Genomic DNA, 17,903 nt, shown 5'->3' on the forward strand with positions numbered 1-17,903 from the left:
ATATAAAAAAATACATCAATAATTATTTATTATTAAGAAATTTTTAATTCATATATTTGTTACAATTTAGTTTTTGTATATTTTATGTACTTGTTGGACTATACCAGGCTAATATTATATCTGAAACATTGACTAATGTACGGATGGAGAAACAAATACTTTCACTATTACTACTACTATTCGTTATAATTTATTATTATGAAAATACATTAATATTTCCATATATGTACATATATATTGGTAAAAGGAAAGAACATAACGAGAAGGGAAATTGATATTTCTTTTTACAAAATTTATTTTTTATCGAATTATTTTTGTCCATTCTTATCGAATTATTATCAATTTTTTGTTAACTTATTCAATTTAGTTTAAATGATCTATACTTGCTGCAATAAAAATGAAACAACATAAAAGTGAAATATTCTATTCAATTGATCCCTAAAGATATAAAATAATGCATGAAACAAGCTCAGCTCGCGTAATAAAATAATCATAAACTTATGCATGCATCCAGTGATTAAATCAAAATGTTTGTATAATTTATGAAATAACTCGTACCATATTTAATCGATTCGTTTATAATTAAGAAAGCAGTTTATTTAATTCGATTAGTTCAATCTAGTACGTTAGTTTAGCACAACAATGAAGGCAAAATTCGTTTGGTGGTGGAAAATTATCAAACAATATTTAACAAATTGTACTATCCACGGTGTTAAATATCTTGTGAACGATCAGCTTTCGTACATAGAAAGGTAAACGCGTCTATTTAAAAATCATTATTTATAAAAATCACAATTAACACTATTAATATGTACCGATGCAATGCTTTAAGTTTCCCTTCTTTTTTCATGTAGATTGAAAATTTATAATATGAAATATACAATTAATATAGTGGGATAGAAATAATTTTAACTAAATAATGACGAAGGAACTTTACATTTTTACAACTAACTTTACTTTACTAACTAACTTACTAACTAACTTTACTTTACTAACTAACTTACTAACTAACTTAACTAACTAACTTTACAGATTATTTTGGCTAATTTTTTGTGCACTGTCTTGGTACGGTTGTGCAAATATGATTAAGGATGTAGTGAGAAATTACATTCAATATCCTGTTGCTTTAACTACCGAGACTACATATGTTGATTGGCAAACACCCTTTCCTACGGTTGCTTTTTGCATTACTTCCACTTCCGCCATTAAAAAATATTTCAAAAGGTACGTTAAAATTTTAGTTTAAGAAATATTTTCTCATTTTACATTATGATTAAAATTTAATTACAGGGAATTTGTACTACTATTAAGCAATTTAAAATATTATTATATTTGAAATAGTAATTATTTATATTACGAATTAAAATATAAAAAATTTGTTATTTTCTAAATGATATCTGTGCTTTTTTTAAGAAACCCGGGATTGTTCACTAATTATTCCAACCCGAATTTCCTCCGTGCATCGACGGAAGATCTTTTGTCTCTTTATCAAGAGGTAAATGATTATTAATTTTCTTGCAGTTAGATATATCACACTTATCGAGCGCTAAAGTTGAAATACTGCAAACATGTATCTCTTAACCTTTATTTATTGCAGATGCGTGTTCCTTGCGAAGAATTCTTGGCGGAATGCACGTGGAACAACGTAAAATTCGACTGCTGCACTGAATTTCAGGAACTGAGGAAAACTGGCGTGGGATATTGCATCGCGATGAATACGTTCCATTTGAAACCCGGTGTACGTTTCTTCGTGAATCGCACCGTGAAGTACGGCGATCTTATCGTCGATATTCGACTAGATGCAAAGATGAAGAGATATCTTTTCGCTGGATTCACAGTTCGTACTTGTTTTTTTAACAATATTTCTGGATCACCTTTTAATAAAAAAACTAGTATAATTATAGAATTAGAACTTAATGAAAACAAATTAATTTTAGTTGGCTCGATTTTAGTCTTTGTAGATATAAACATGATATACTTAATTTTTAATAAAAACAGCACTAAAAATAGATCTATAAATAAAAAGTTGTTATATCTAATAATATCTGAGTGACGGCTTAACTCGCCCTACTTAAAAGGTTGGTTAACGAGTTAATTAATTTAATGTTAATTTTATTTAAAAAATCTTAGCTATAATTCGGTCATTAATTTAATACTTAAACAAGCAAATCACTTCCTCATGTGTTTTTCGAAGAGTAAACAATAGAGGGAACAGTATTGGGTGATCCAAAAGGAAGTATTGGTCAGGGAGTTACAGTTATCCTTAAAGAAATACGGCAGCGCGTAATTAAGTTTTTTTTTTTAAAGTCAAAGCAAATATGTAAACAAAGATTTAAAGTATCTAAACATAGTCTGATCTTTTGATAAAATGTTCCATGTGCATTACAGTTAGCTTTATCAATTATCTAAGGACGCGTTCATATGATATACAATACACCATTAATGAATCATCAAGCAGCTTTAAAGAAACACAAATTGATAAAATTTGATCCTTCTTATATCCTGGAGACAATTAGTTAAAGGCATGCATCATTTAAAATTTAATACTAATCAAACATGTTTCTTCAAAAGTAGTTTTTAATTATAAGTTCAATGCACAAAATGGTACGTATTACTTTATAAATCAAACTAGAGAGCCTGTTATAAATTACTATATTAGTTTTACTATAATACTGTTTCAAAATAAAAAGGAGAGAAATACTCGATACAAAAATTATACACCCACAGGTACATCTTTTGAATAATTTGAAGTTACCAATGCTTAACAATGTGGGGATGGACGAGATACGTATAAAAGCCGGAAGAACGACCCGAGTCGAGTTCATAATGAAAGACACGTTCAACGAGGTTGGCGTGAAGAATATTGCTGCTGAGCACAGGGGCTGTCGGTTTCGCGACGAAATACGACCGAACAATCTATTTAACATTTACAGTAGCGACTCGTGCTATCTGGAAGTACGTCAATCTTTCTTTTTCGTCATAACTACACCGATGTGTTTTCGAATATGCAATAATCCTTCCTCATTGTTGGCCGACGGAGCATGATTTACAGTCTTACGTCGGCACTAATAAATTAAGTGGTATTTATCGCTAGGTAATTATAGAACGAATGATAAAGCTCTGCGGGTGCGTGAATTTTTATTATCTCGTACCCCAAGGGGCAAGAGCTTGCAACGGCACCGAGACGATCTGTATAATAGCCAATAAAACGAATATCGACTTGCAATCGCTCAGAGACGAAGGATGTCTTCCGGATTGCGAAGGGACTTTGTTGCTTGTGTACGAATCCTATAAAAATATTATGCTCGCATCGAAGGTTTTGCATGAGATAGTATAGTTCCCTTTATTTTATGTATGAACACGTTTGAACGCACTTGTGGAGTTGAAGAAAGGCATTAACTGAAATACAATTAACGTAGAATATCTTGAAAATATTAAAATATCCTAAGATCGCTTGTATCGTACAACGTAGCACTCACTCTTTTGAAAGTAATTATTTTATCTCTTCTAAGCACTATATTGGACACAAAATATCTGTTAATCTGTATTTGTTTACAAATTAATTTATAATGCCTTTAAGTATAAGTGGTATTTCGTATTGCAGAAATCGATTGGAACCTTCTGAATATGATACTCCGAGTCAAATGTATGCACGACTTCATTTTACCTTGCTATCACATCCAACGGTCCGTTATCGTCGATATGTGGTTAACGATCTTTTAGATGTTATAGGTAAACGATTAACAATAGTAATTAATAGTAACAATTATTTAGTCAATTGTAATAAAATATTATGGAGGTAGAGGAAGAATATTTCTCGCGCATTTTTTTTACAGATCTTTTCATTATCAGCGCTATTTTTATTAACTACTGAACAAGCTGTTCATCCGACATTGACAAAGCAATTTGGAAAACATAATTACATAAATTAATGGAACATTACAACCAATATAATTATAACCATAGTCAGAATAAAAGAAAAATTTATTTTATAAAGTAACAAATTTTCTCTTTGAGATAAAGATATATACAGACCGTAAAATAATTAGTATGTTGAATTACTCATTATTATTTTCCTTGATTATCAATTGTTTAAAAGGAATTCCTCTACTGTGATTACCATGTAGGAAAATTTGTATTTTTGATATTTGTGTGGACATAAAGCTAGAATGGAGAAGTTAGTATCCATTATATTACAATAACCAAACAAATTTGACTTTATATTTGTAATAAGCTTTTCTGATATTTCAAATATTATTATGTTTCTAAAATTTGTCAATGTCTGAAACATTTTGTACCATATTGTCTTACAACGTTACGTTATCTGATTGTTTGTTATTTTTAGTTTCTGTTGGAAGTGCGGTTGGTCTCTTCATGGGTGCCAGTATCTTAAGCATCTTCGAGTTACCGTATTGGTTATTCGTTCGTCGAGACAGAATAGCGTAAAATTCAAATCTTCATGGATTAAAGTATTAGAACGTGGACAAAGAACGATTTATGCGACTGTGTCAGTTATTGCTTTTTTTTAGCGTTAAAGTTAGCTGTTGCACAGGCTTAGCATGCTTAATAGAATAAAGAAACAGAGCAAACATTACGATGTTTACACGTACTCGATAGTAGCGTAATCCGAATCATGTGGCGCACAGATCTTTCGTCTCGTTGCCGCTTTATCTCAGCACTGATTGTCGGTAAATATACACGTCAAAAAACAGATACAAGTACCTTGTTGTAAATTCATCATAGATACCTATGGTCTAAAAACGAAAGCTGCTTATATAAAGAGGATCAGTCGTTATGATAGTTATTTCCTCAACCATGTCAAAATCAGAGCTGGAAGTTCGAATCGCGCCAGAATACTCGATCAGCGAACATCCATCTAATGTGGATGCTTATCGAAATTTATTCACCCTTCAAGATATACAAGCTTTAGTGAAACATGCAACAGGCAGCGACCTAGTGGTGCACAAATTCTTCTTGAGATCATATTCTGATGGGAAGCTCGGATTTTTGGGATCACACCAGAAGCTCAGTGTAGAAGTCAAAACCGCAAATGGGAGAGATATCCTGTCCTTCTTCGTTAAAGTCGTGCCATACGATGTACCCAGTCAAGCTGAATACGTGCTTGATAAATGTGTCTTTCTAAAGGAGAAAATCTTCTATCGTGACATATTTCCTCAACTGTATCATGAGTATAAAGATGAACCATGGACTGCAACTTGTTTCTTGGTCAAGGAGAATCTCTTGGTATTTGAAGATTTAGGTGTTAAAGGCTATTCGTTGAGAAATATGTTATTCGACAAAGAGCTCATTGTATCCAGTTTAACATCCATTGCCAGAATGCATGCATCCTCTCTGTTAGTGGAAGCACGTCTTGGAAAATCTTTGAAGAAAATATATCCACATGCTTTCGTTGAGAATGCTTTCTCTGAAACTGGCAAGACTAGAATGTGGTTTGAAGTAAGTGTGAATGCCATAGTTGCTGTAGCTGAACACCTTGGTCTAGATGCCAGTTTGGTACCAAAAGCTTGCGAAGAAGTATACGCAGCCTTAGAAATGTCAGCTACAAAAAGAAATGTTATTAGTCATGGAGATTTATGGGGGAATAATATGATGTTCAGTAACACAGTACCTCCCAAGTGTTTTTTGGTAGATTTTCAGCTAATAAGATATTCTCCTCTGGCGCACGACGTGGTACAATTGTTGTATCTTTGTGCTGATCGTGATTTTAGAGGAAAGTGGGAAGAGGCTATGCTGAAGCATTATTATAGTGTGTTGTGTGAAATATTGACATCAACAAAATCAGTTTCTGTGAAAGTTCCATCTTGGTCAGAATTAGTCGAAGGGATGGAAGAGCAGAGACTATGTGCTCTAATCACTGCAGCTATAAGTTTCCAGACTGTGTTATTGGATGAAAAAGTAGCTGCAGAAATTATGAATAATTCTGACAGTTATCATGAGTTTGAATTTGTAAATAGAAACGAAACAGTGCTGAAAATAATGAAAATTGATCCGGTATATAGAAAACGATTATCAGAAATTGTTACTGAATTGGTTGAGTTCAGTTTCCGATTAGATAAATTACCAAAACCGACATAACGGTATGAAATTTCTTATTACATAATAACAAGTTTTCTTACTCACACTTTATGACAAGTTTTTTATTCTAAGATTCAAGTCGCATTGTATTAATTAATTGTTATACGGTGTTCCACTGTATGTACATTATTTATATATGGACATTGTTTACAAGAAAGTAATATCATAAATAGAATTTATGAAATAAAAGTTGTTCTTTCTTATTTCTGTATTTGTTTAAATAATTCATTAAAAAATCTATAATCGCTATTTTTTTGCCAACTATTTTATAAACAATTTTTCTTTCGTGTATCGTAGGAATAAAAATCTTTACTCTATATTATAAATATTATCAGATGGTAAAGTTGGTTCAAGATTGTCATCTATCAATTGTTGTTCAATCTCCTCTCGATCTGGAAGTATAGTCCTAAGGAAAGACCAATTGTGATCGACAAGTTGTACTTTCGTTTCATCGACATTGTCGATTTCAGCTACAGGTGTGGATTCACGATTTTCCGGTCGCGATAGTTCTTCTTCGCTTTCCTCTGACTCTTCGTCATTCTGCATTGTTTCATCCCTAAGCAGATCAAAATGAAAAGCATGTAATTTGTCCAAAATCAACTAACCACTAAGTTATCATTTCAAGGCTATTACTTGAAGATCTATTACTTAAAGCTTTAAGTAGTTTTAATTTCTGAATTATAATAGTTCACTTCCAAACATTTCTCATAATTAGACTGTGGATCTTAATGCTATTTTACATTCCTATGAATATAGTTAACTTAATAGAGTTTTATTTGACTTACTAATTATTATAACGAATACTTCACTTTGAAAATTTTATATACTTTTGTTATACTGTTGTTCTTTTAAATTTCACAATAAATGTGTAAACATATCCATACAGTATACATATAATTTATTAATTACAATATTTTATTAAATTACCTCTCGATTCTATCGTCAGGTGATTGAGTTTTTGACACAGATGACGAGAGCAGAGATGTGATGAATGATGCACAAAGCATCTTCATGGGCGGTAATGTGTGGGCTGAGACGCTGAGAAGCTGAAAGGCATAATTAATATTATCTTAAATATAGAAATTCACGCAATTTTTAATACATTTAAAATGTGCTTAATATCTTTTTGAAAAAAAAGAAATAAATAAATAAAATACTCCTTTTAGATAAAAATGTTTGTCTACCTAGATAAAAATAAACAACGAATTAAAGACGATAAAGAAAGAAACAAAAATAAAACATTTCAAGTAAGGAACTAACTATAATTGGGAAAGATACGTATGATATTTGACGTGCGTTTACTTCTTCGGTAATACTTGTGACGCTCGCGACATCCGATTAGTTAATTAGTCTTAAGGCTGACGCAGGCACACCCCCGAACGAAAATTTCTGCAATTCCTGCAATCTTCTACTTCAGATCTAGGTTGACGCGTCTCTTACAACCTACACGAATATTCTTCTCGGTATACACCAGTTTTCACCAGAAAGTTGCTAGAAAAGACGCATGTTTCATCAAGCAAAACATAAGCGATAATACCGAGAAACATACACTATCTATATTTAGTATCTTAACAGAGTATAATGGTACTTCATAGAGTTTCCCTTTTCATCGATTACCATTGAGATGTCTAGTATAGTTGCACGACATTTAGTATTTTCTATGATATTATTTCGTAGAGTTTCCTTTAATTAACTCTTACTGGGATATTCCGTGCATATAATATACAAAATTCTTTAAATAATTGTAATATTAAAATGTTAGCTAAATTAATGATAAATAATTAACGTTTATTATATTACAAATACGAACAGCTTAACACGTTACTGTTAAAGTAATATCCTATCTTTAGAGTTACCAGTGTTTTTAAGCTCACGAGATATACGCATAAGTAGCACTTTTTAAATAGCTGCGCATCGATGCAACGTACGCGTCACCGAATGTGCAAATATCAACAAATGTATTAAGCATATAAATTGACAGGGCTATTATCTTAACGAAATTAAAATCGAAACATGTAAATTAAATGATCAAAGGTGCATTTAATTGGTAAGAAGGTCAATCTGTCGACGTGTGACGTCCTCATGGATTTTGACGAAACCTTTTTTAATTACCTTGTTGCGACGCGCGTATAACGAGAAAAATAATAAAAACAGGCAGCGGGACCTCTATGACCTTGACAAAATAAAATACCGTCTTAGTCAACAATACGGCTTACTCCGTCTTATGGAATGGAGATAGATCTTTAAATTTTTAAATGTTGAGCTTTGTCGACACTATCAGCGTTATCGTTGTAGTATCGTTTGGGCTATATATTTTTCCGGCGATCGAGTCGCATCGCAAGGCGGCTTGCCAAATCCATTCACATATTGATAACTTTCGAAACAATGGGTTCCTAAACTCAAAACTTTTGTTCATCGAGTACCATTAGAAAATAGAAAAAAAATGTTAAACAGCGATGCCCCGAAGAGAGGTTCAACTATAAACGTCGTTGTATTTTTTCCAAGGTCATTGGGATCGGACCGCTTGTTTTTATTAGATTTCTCGTTATATAGGCGTTACAACAAGATAATTAAAAAAGATCTCGTCAAAATTCGCGAGGGCGTCATACACCGGCAGATTCACCGGCAAGAAACAATGCCGCTGTGCAAGATTAGATAGAATGCCCGTCTCGATATACACCTACACATGAGGAGAATACGATTTTATTAATAGGTAACGTAACAATATCAGGACAGCCCCCGCAGGAGATAAGACTTTGTTCCTAGCTTCGCCAACAGGTTCGTCCTGACCTGGTTTTACCGGAACATTTGCAAACAATTCCGAAGCGACATTGAAAACCATCGTTCTCCATTGTGCACCGTAACGAGAATGAATAAAGGCTCGTACTGTCGAAAGTTTTGATTCTTCATCGACTGTTGCAACTTTGGTTTCCAGTTCGTTAATCTTTCCGAAGAATCGTAAACTTATTACGCACATCTGAAGCTCCGCTCCGATTGGTCGCGCGGCGATCTATCATTTTTGCCAGAGCAAATGTGGCCACAGACTGAGAGACATTGAGAGAAAGTTAAAGATAAATTATTGATACCGAATGAATGAATAAATTGGAATAAATAGAAATATGAAACTTACGTAACGATATACCAAACTGTTTAATGTTATAAACAGCGGATGTTTAATATTAGATTAATATAATCCATTAGGATGGATTTAGATAAATTTAGATAAATTAAATTATCTCGCACGTCTAAAATTAAATTGTTGATATTAGCAAAGAAAGTGAGAATATATATAGCAATGATAGGAAATAATATAAAATTATTGTTACCGAAGAAAGACATTGTTTTGTAATTTAGAAAAATACTAGGGTTCGTGTTTGATTTCTTGTTATGCATTTCTAGAAAAATATAGAACGTAACGTAACATAAATAAGGAACAGTCATCAGGTGGTTCATAAGCAATTAACTCTACTATTCCACAGAACTGACGCAATATGCAAGAAAGCTGTGAGCTAGCGGATATCCGTGTACTGTGAATCTTAAGTAACGACGTAGACCTACCTAATTAATCAATAGCTACGAGATGTTTTGTGTCCGCTTTTATACGTCTTCAACATTGAAAACGCTCCCAAGCACGTTTCAAAATATCTTTATGATTATTTAGATAAATATACAAAATATGCCTAACACATTATTTGGAAAAAATGAAACAGAAAGATATCTCTCATAAATATGAACAATTTAAATAGCTAAAACTATATAAATAGTGAAAATAGTTTTTTCTCTTTAAAACAGTCATTAAAAACGTTTAGTTCCCCGCAAAAAAATTGATATCTTGTAATAGATTCTCTCAATAAACGTTAAGAAAATAATGCGTATAGGTCTCTGAACGATCTTGTAGAATTAATTATTCGCTGCGTCCGTGTTCTCCATAACGCCATCATTAGCGGATCATGCGGCCTTAAGGACCGTAGAAACTCATGTGATGATCCTTAATTTGCTTAGCCTCCAGACACTAAAGGCGTTCTCCAAATGGGGCAAGATTTTACTTTTAGACAAGCTGATATTATCGCGTTCATTTAAATGATCACACGCAGACCGACATCGTATATGATACAGTTCAAACGAGTTTCTCCCTCTCTTTCTCTCCCGTCTACTTGTTGCACCAGCTTGGTCACGATAAGGGAAACTCGGTTTATTGATTTTGCATTGGCCTTAAAGCGATGAGATTTTGTAGCGGTACACGTGGACATCCCTTCTTGAGACCGATCTTCATTGTTCTTTGGAATGTTTGCGTGTTATCAAACAGTCGGTTTATTTCTGAATTTCGCCTCTATCTCCACCCTGTTGGCTAATTACAAATTTTTTATCATGCTGAAAGAGAAGTGAACGAGTGATACCAAATATTATTTCTGTTTCTTTTCTTCGTCTTTATCTCCTCTATAATTATTTCACAAAAAGATACCAATATGTTCGTTGTGATTTTCAATGTTTTCGGGTCTTTGAAAGAATTTTTCTATGTGTTAGGTGTTTAAAGTTGAGATTTTTGAAAGAATTATTCAGCCTGCAATTTTATCACGTACTTGGACGATTTCCGGGAAGATCGAGACGATTCCTTGAGTGACGCGTGCCGAAGGTTTTTCCGTCGAAGACAATGCCCTAGGTCAGAGGGACAACTGGAACGCCGTAAGAGGGTGGGAGTGCGGAGAAGTAGCTCCTATATTAAATCATGGCGAGGCCACTTCCCAAAGTCAGTTCTACGTTGAACGCTCAGACAAGAAACTCTTCATCGGTGACTCTTTCTCCATCGTTCTATCGAGCAACACGTTATTATCTCTTCTTCTACTTTATTGTGAAGATATCCTTCTGTCTATTCCTCAATACAATCAAGTATAAAGTAAAAGAAGAAAATAAAAGGTAAATTTAAACAGAGGAGATCGGGATCTTGATATTCTGCAATTTGTTTGTTATTCTTCATTGAAAGTAACTTTTGGTCATTTGTAATTGACAGAATTTTTCAAATATTATACTGAAGTATCAAGCTGGTGACTACGTTCTTCAACTAAATTATCTCGTGTATCAAGAGAGAGTAGAAGAAGTAGCTTCCGACGTCTGTCTACGACAATTTCGGGCATGAAGTTAACAGCGTGGAATTCTGTGTGCATCCTGATAGTTGTCTTCTTCCTAACGGTTGCCACGTCTGCATATCCTGCTGGCAATCCAGAGATAGTGAGTACCTCTCTTCATATACTTTCAATGAAATAGTGTAACTAACACTTGAATAACACTGACAAGTTACTTCAATTATCTTTAATTATTTAAATTTGTTAAAGATGATACATTTATTGTGTTACATTGATCTGTTAAACGTAATGATATACGTGGTTCATCAGCGTTCCATCGTGGTCCATTTATCATATTCTGCATCTCGTTTTCCATTTACTTTCTTGTAGATGGTTTAATACATCAATTTTTGATATGAATCTTGTTTGAAACGTAACCACGTGCTGAAAGTGGCGCGTGGGCATCTGCTTGGGACTTTGACTCATAAAGTCACGTTCCTCTCTGCGAATTAGGCACGTAAATGCGATGAAAAGAACGATAAAGCGGACAAGTATAGGAAGACACGTTCGTGAGTCAGCCTATTACACAGCAACCGGTGATGTCCGGTGAATATCCAGAAACTATTAAACCAAAGTGTAGTCTCTGAAAATGAAGCAGCTTTCTTCATTGCATTAATTTTTCATTGCTTCGTTATAATCTTCGTTATAATTCTTGTTTTCGCAAAAAGAAAGAAAGAAATAATCGTTCTATCGTTTAAAAAAGAACGATAATTTCAAACAAGTCATGATTTTCTGGCAATCAGAAAATGTTATCGTTAGGTCGCGCGAGTTTGCATTGACAAAATGGAGCAAATAGATAAGGGGGAAACACATAATACACGTGTATGGCGATAATTTCGCCTGAAATGACATAATTCGGTCATCGATATTCATATAGATACAACAAAGACTTTCTCAATTAGATATAGAGCTATAATTGAATTTCCAATTAATTTCATACGTTGACTGTTTCATAAGTTGTTGGTTTGTGTGAAATATTTCTTTTTTTTAAATAAAGAGGAATCTTTTACGCTGAGTGCAGAGAAATCAATAGAAATAAATGGAATTCCGTGTTTCCCTTCTTATAAGCACGTGGGATGCATATGATAATATTGTAAGCACGAGTGGACGTTGCTCGCGAATGGTACTTATTAAATCAATCTCTTTTCTCTACTTGTATTGGTATATCTAATCAAACCGAACTGTAGGTGGTACCGTAAACAGAAATCATGAAAATTCCATTCGAATCGTTCGATTATAGTTGAAGTCACAATCTCGAGATTCTATTTCAGAAATATTTTTATCACAAATTTTTTTAATATTTCATAGCGATATTAAAATTGTAATATAATTGAGAAACGGAAGGATGATGTTAAATTACTTTAAATGTATCATAGTTTTAATTTTGTAATTAAATTCTAAAATTAAATAAAAAAAAGTCACAATTATCAAAATAGAAATGATAAAAGTGATTTATAAATAAAATTTGCATAAGAAAGGAACATTTTAAATTGTGACTTCCTTTTATCGAAAAGATTGTTCAATTTATTTATATCTTTGTTTCATAGTGCACATGGTTCTTTGAGTTTTATTAAACGTTACCAATTATTTTTTTAAGACGTATAACTTGCAGGCGATTGAGAATATGCGACAGATCCCACAGTGGCACTGTTTACGCTATAGAAAATTCGATCTCGTACGCCGCTGTCGGAATTACCGTTTAGGAAGGAAACACTGACAAAAACAAACTCATCGCAATCCCGTATGGACGACCGCAACGAATAAGTCACAATATTTCAAGTTTCATCGACCAGCTGTTCTAAATGTTCTGCTGCAAATACTTAAACTTATATATAAATGAAATGAGATGTGGCACGTCATATTAACACTTTGGAATTACTTATGAACTTAGTTGATAAATGCAACTTGCATAGATTATAATTTAATTCTTCGCGTCTCGTTATTTACTGCAAGACTGTATTTCCAAGACTTCAAAATTTATCTTCATCTTTTAATTTGTATAAAATAGAAACAGGAAAGAAAATAGATAAAAAGATGAGAATATCTTACGGGATTAACAGTTTCCATTTTCCTAAGATTAAAACTTCGATAAAGATTACTCTATATTGTATTAAGTTATTAATATTACTTGTACTTCTATATTTCCTACTTAATTATTTATACTATATTGTACGAGAAATTGTGTATATATAAACGCTCTTTGATCTCATTGTAAGATGAGAATATGTTCTAGAATAAAATTATTTTTTCTATCACGAAATTATTTTGAGATGAATATCACCTACCTGGCGGATCATACATCTTCTAATTATAACATAAATATATAATTAAAATATAAATTGCAAAGGTATATTTTTTTTTACTTACCTCTTTCACCATTCCTTTTCCTGTTCTCAGTTGTTCGTGCATAAATGGAGCGGGTACTTCCTTGTCTGTGGTAGTCGTGCTCGCTATTAAATTGCTAAAGGCGGTCGCAGGAACTATTGCATTCGTAGATAAAATTTCAAGAGAAATAGTCACTTCGGATTCTGGTTCTAACGTTAATAATTCCTATTTATAAAACAATTAAATATATATAGTACATATAATCATTGTATTGGATGATTCAATAAATGTACAGATATTTTGTATCAACACGTTTTGCATACATTTGCCGTGTACGTACTTGATTAGAATCTAAAAAGAAAAGCTGCGATTTTCGTTGCCACAATCTGTACGATGAATCTCGTTTCACTTGTAAATGTGGTACAAAGGTGGCTCCCAAAATGAAACTATTATTTTCGATAAAATCTTTTCTTGTGTAGACGGGTGTCGATTTGTGGGGTGTGAATACAAACACTAAAATTAATAGATTACTTGCTATGCAAAAATAAAAATTTGGGTATCTTTTAAAGCAAGTTATATATTTACGTGAATTATCAGTCGTAAAAACAGCCATGTATGTCGATTTCGGATCTGCCGTAAGAGTTGCAATTTTTAGAGGTACGCTCCATATTAACGTGAGCGACAGGATGTTCCACACCGCAATATGCTGCGTGGAAACTGCTACCACAAGATGACAAGCATCTTGTTTTCCAAATTCAATTCGCCTAATAAAACATATATAATAATCCCAATACTGTTCTTATGATTTTATAAGGTCTATTTTTCATAAAACTTACGTCACTGGATACTGATATTGACAGTGTGTAAGGCTACATTTAAATGTACAAGTATCAGGAGTCCATATTGTTAGACTAGAATCGAAACCAATACCAACTAATGAACCATCAATCGAGAAACCAGCATCCGTTGCAGGCAGATTTCTGTAATCTCCTACACTATGGCACTGCCAAAATTTATTTTTTTCTACAACAAATTTAATTTTAAAATTTAATACTACAATTCTCTTATTACAACATAACTTTTACATACTGTGTAAGGATGAAGGTTCTACGAGATGCCATAATTTGAATTTTCTATCTCTGCCTGTTGTAACTGCCAGTGCTCCCTCATCACCGAATAACATGCACGGTTGGAAGTGCAAAGCATTCACACCACCATCGTGAGGAAGCTCGATTGACGTGTTTAACGCGAACCTAACAGGTTGACAACACAGTATCTTAATATTTACACATCAAGAATGCATATCTTGTACTTACTGTTGTTGTTTAACGTCATACATCCAAAATTTCAGCCTTACTTCTATACATGACATTTTATCGTTTCGTTCTTCAACAGTCGCCATCCACATACCATCATGATTTATTGCTATCTTTGTAACTTCCGTGTTTATAACAAGTACATTACGCTCTTGCGTTAAAAAATTTTGTGCCGTAATATTTATCTAAAAATTTATCAACAAGTTAATAAACGACATAGCGTAAATTTTTTATCTGTTTTATATTACGCTGTTACTCACATTATATAATAAACTTTTTGTATGAGTATTATAAAATTGAACATGTCCGGTACGACTATTTAGAACTAAACAATTCGTACGTGGATCAACAATAAGGCCAGCAGGAAATAAATCTTTAGAAGATAAGGTCACGCCCCATGTAAAATTTTGTATAACTGATGTCAATTTTCTTTGTGGATTTACAACCACGATACCTATGATTATAGATATATTTTATAAATATATTTCATCTATCTAAAATAGATCTAAAGATTTAAATATCTAAAAATATTCATACCATTATCTAAAGTAGATACAGCCACATATAAATTATCAGGAGCAATAGTAAGGTGTTTAATAGGTGCAGGTAATCGAGGAAGAAAAGATTTTTGATGTGAATTTGCTAAAACCCATTTCACTAGAACACATTCTCCTCCTCCTGTATACATGTGACCACCTACAATTTTTATGGTATATACAGTTATTGTACATGTTGAAATTTAAAAAAATATAAGAAATATATATCTTACCTGATTTACTGAATACTATTTCTGTAACAGGTAATGTATGCCAATGATAAACTGCTGTATAAGGTCTTGTTTGAAACAAACCCTTCCAGACTACGACACGACCAGTCGAATCTCCTGTGGCAACACATTCTTCTTCTGGATGTCCAGCAATGCACGTTGGTATTCTACCTGTTTTACCCGTCTTATGTCTGTGATCATGAAATATGGCGGTATTTATAAGTATTTTTTATTGAAAATTTCAGTTTGTCTTTAATGTTAAATAATTTTTCTTAAGTATAATTTATCAACGTACAATTTATCAACAAAATTTCTTGATGGATTCAATATATGCAAATCTACATCATGAAGGAGTGCTATTAAATTCTCACCATGATTACCAATTATATCAACATAATATTCATAAGATTTTGTCCTGTAATAATATGTAAAAATAATACATCACATAAATAATACATAATAAGAGCTTCATCCATAATTGTTGAAGTGCAAATTTTTCTTACGATATACATGTAGACTTTGCACAAACTCCATTATCCAGATCAAATAACACTATATAAATTTTTGTGTTGCATTTGGAAATATATGTCACAAGCACTTGACGCAACTCATTTCCATTATGAGTTTTATAATTTACAATGTGAAATGTTTTTATTTTTGGCTCTACTTGAAATTTTAATTCCTGTAAAAAGTATAACAATTATGGATTTATAAAAGTCTCAAAAATCATGATTTTATACTGCTAAAAAATACATTTAAAGTTTATACCAATTTCTTTGTGATAATGCCACTTTGACAACTCCAAAAATTTAATTCTCCATTTTCTGTACAGGCAATGATCAGATTGGGATTTTCTGGATGTATTATTAATCCTGCAATTTTGTGATTTGCTGGTTCTAATTCTTTAACAAAATCTCCAGTTTGTGTACTGTAAGCTCTTATAACATGCTTCCATACTATGTATAATGTTCTGTAACGTATATGTATTACTTAATAGAAATATTAACTGTAACTTTTTTCTTGAATACCGTAGTCTAACATTTATAACGATATTTACTCATATAATTCCATTAACAAAATTAAAGAAGTACATGTTTAGTACCATTATGTTTACAACCAGAAATTTCATAAACGCCAAAAAAGATTATAATTTTTGTATATGCTGAATTAAAACTTACTCTCCATCGTGTGAAAAAACTGGCCGTTGATCAATTATACTTCCTCCGCCTTTTCTTGTTACAACTAAATCGTCTACATCAATTACTTCAATATTTGTTGAATCGCGTCGTGTATTCAATTTCATCTGCATTTTGTCAATTATGTCTTAAGAGACTAATGTTCCTAATAATTAAACGCGGTATTGTATACCCCATATATTAATGACGCAATAAAATACAAAATACAGTAAAAATATTATATTTTGATAACTATAAACACGTAAAACATAAATTAACCAAACTAAATGCCTATCACATGGTGTCTTCTCGTATCCAAAGATCCAAATACTTAAACAAACTTCATTTACCATTTCTGCAACTGCAATGATAAAACTACCTAGCTCCTTAGGTACAACTTCATTTGGAAGAATCATAGTGTATTTTTTCACAATCGTAATAACGGCTAGTAATAATCTTAACAAATGTAAAAAGATTTATTTAATTATTTATATATTTAATATTCATAAATAAAAATATCAACTATAATAAAATACATTACAAGTTTATTATTAATTTACATACTACACATTCACCCACTACAGTAATTGAAATTGTAGTTTAGCGACATCTGAAATACTTTATGCACGTTATAAAATGCATCGATAACTGTAGTATTTCTTTTATCGGAATCTACAATACCCTATGTCGACATAGTAGATTCGAACCATAGGGAATCTTCTTTATTAATGGTAGATGAATTACGCATTTATTAATTCTACTAACATAATAGAATTAATCGGTTTTAAATTGAATCACTTCTTCTACCGATAAGTTTCAATTTCTTATTGTAAAAAATTGTATCTTTATAATGATCATACTCATATTATTGTATTCTGTATATTCGTTAAATATTAATAATGAATGTGTGATATTAATAAAAAGAAAGAAAATTGATAAAACATTAAACACAATAATGTCGTCCATGCTTTAACATACTCTATTCGACGAAACCTTTTTTCGAGTAACTGTTGCTTTATTCTCCCTTAACTTTACACATTATGGATAGTAACATAAGTGGAAACTTAGAAAAAGAAAAACTGATCAAGCTTTGAATGCTGCTTCA

The 17,903-nt window shown here is 32.2% G+C and overlaps 3 protein-coding genes across 7 annotated transcripts; 2 read left to right on the plus strand and 1 right to left on the minus strand.

Annotated features, from left to right (window-relative positions):
* Positions 1-118: 118 nt before the first annotated feature.
* On the plus strand, positions 119-4,580 carry LOC100649085 (pickpocket protein 11). The gene is made up of 8 exons (XM_012321143.3): positions 119-752; positions 1,033-1,224; positions 1,414-1,495; positions 1,598-1,837; positions 2,728-2,955; positions 3,095-3,279; positions 3,605-3,732; positions 4,346-4,580. Exons 1-8 carry the CDS (start codon positions 643-645, stop codon positions 4,444-4,446), a joined length of 1,266 nt encoding a protein of 421 aa, XP_012176533.1. The 5' UTR covers positions 119-642; the 3' UTR covers positions 4,447-4,580.
* Positions 4,483-6,299, plus strand: LOC105667180. Its single transcript, XM_012321144.3, has one exon. The coding sequence runs from the start codon at positions 4,795-4,797 to the stop codon at positions 6,094-6,096; it is 1,302 nt and encodes a 433-aa protein (XP_012176534.1). The 5' UTR covers positions 4,483-4,794; the 3' UTR covers positions 6,097-6,299.
* A 61-nt stretch (positions 6,300-6,360) lies between these two features.
* On the minus strand, positions 6,361-17,144 carry LOC100649764 (WD repeat-containing protein 75). Of its 5 annotated transcripts, none has more exons than XR_007223387.1 (16): positions 16,802-17,144; positions 16,392-16,593; positions 16,127-16,305; positions 15,919-16,038; positions 15,627-15,814; positions 15,395-15,553; positions 15,118-15,311; positions 14,858-15,042; positions 14,631-14,794; positions 14,378-14,564; positions 14,127-14,305; positions 13,882-14,054; positions 13,584-13,766; positions 8,984-9,140; positions 7,399-7,587; positions 7,067-7,142 (listed from the first exon to the last, which is right to left on the minus strand). XR_007223387.1 is itself a non-coding variant. In XM_003394530.4 (15 exons), the coding sequence occupies exons 1-15, from the start codon at positions 16,930-16,932 to the stop codon at positions 6,406-6,408; spliced, it is 2,610 nt and encodes an 869-aa protein (XP_003394578.1). In that variant the 5' UTR covers positions 16,933-17,141; the 3' UTR covers positions 6,361-6,405. The 5 variants fall into 5 exon arrangements, 1 of the variants encoding a protein (XP_003394578.1); XR_007223388.1 differs by having other exon boundaries at positions 7,357-7,587; XM_003394530.4 differs by lacking the exons at positions 7,399-7,587; positions 8,984-9,140 and adding an exon at positions 6,361-6,652 and having other exon boundaries at positions 7,024-7,142; positions 16,802-17,141.
* Positions 17,145-17,903: the final 759 nt, after the last annotated feature.

Source organism: Bombus terrestris, chromosome 3, assembly GCF_910591885.1.
Source record: "Bombus terrestris chromosome 3, iyBomTerr1.2, whole genome shotgun sequence".
Taxonomy (NCBI): Eukaryota; Metazoa; Arthropoda; class Insecta; order Hymenoptera; family Apidae; genus Bombus; species Bombus terrestris.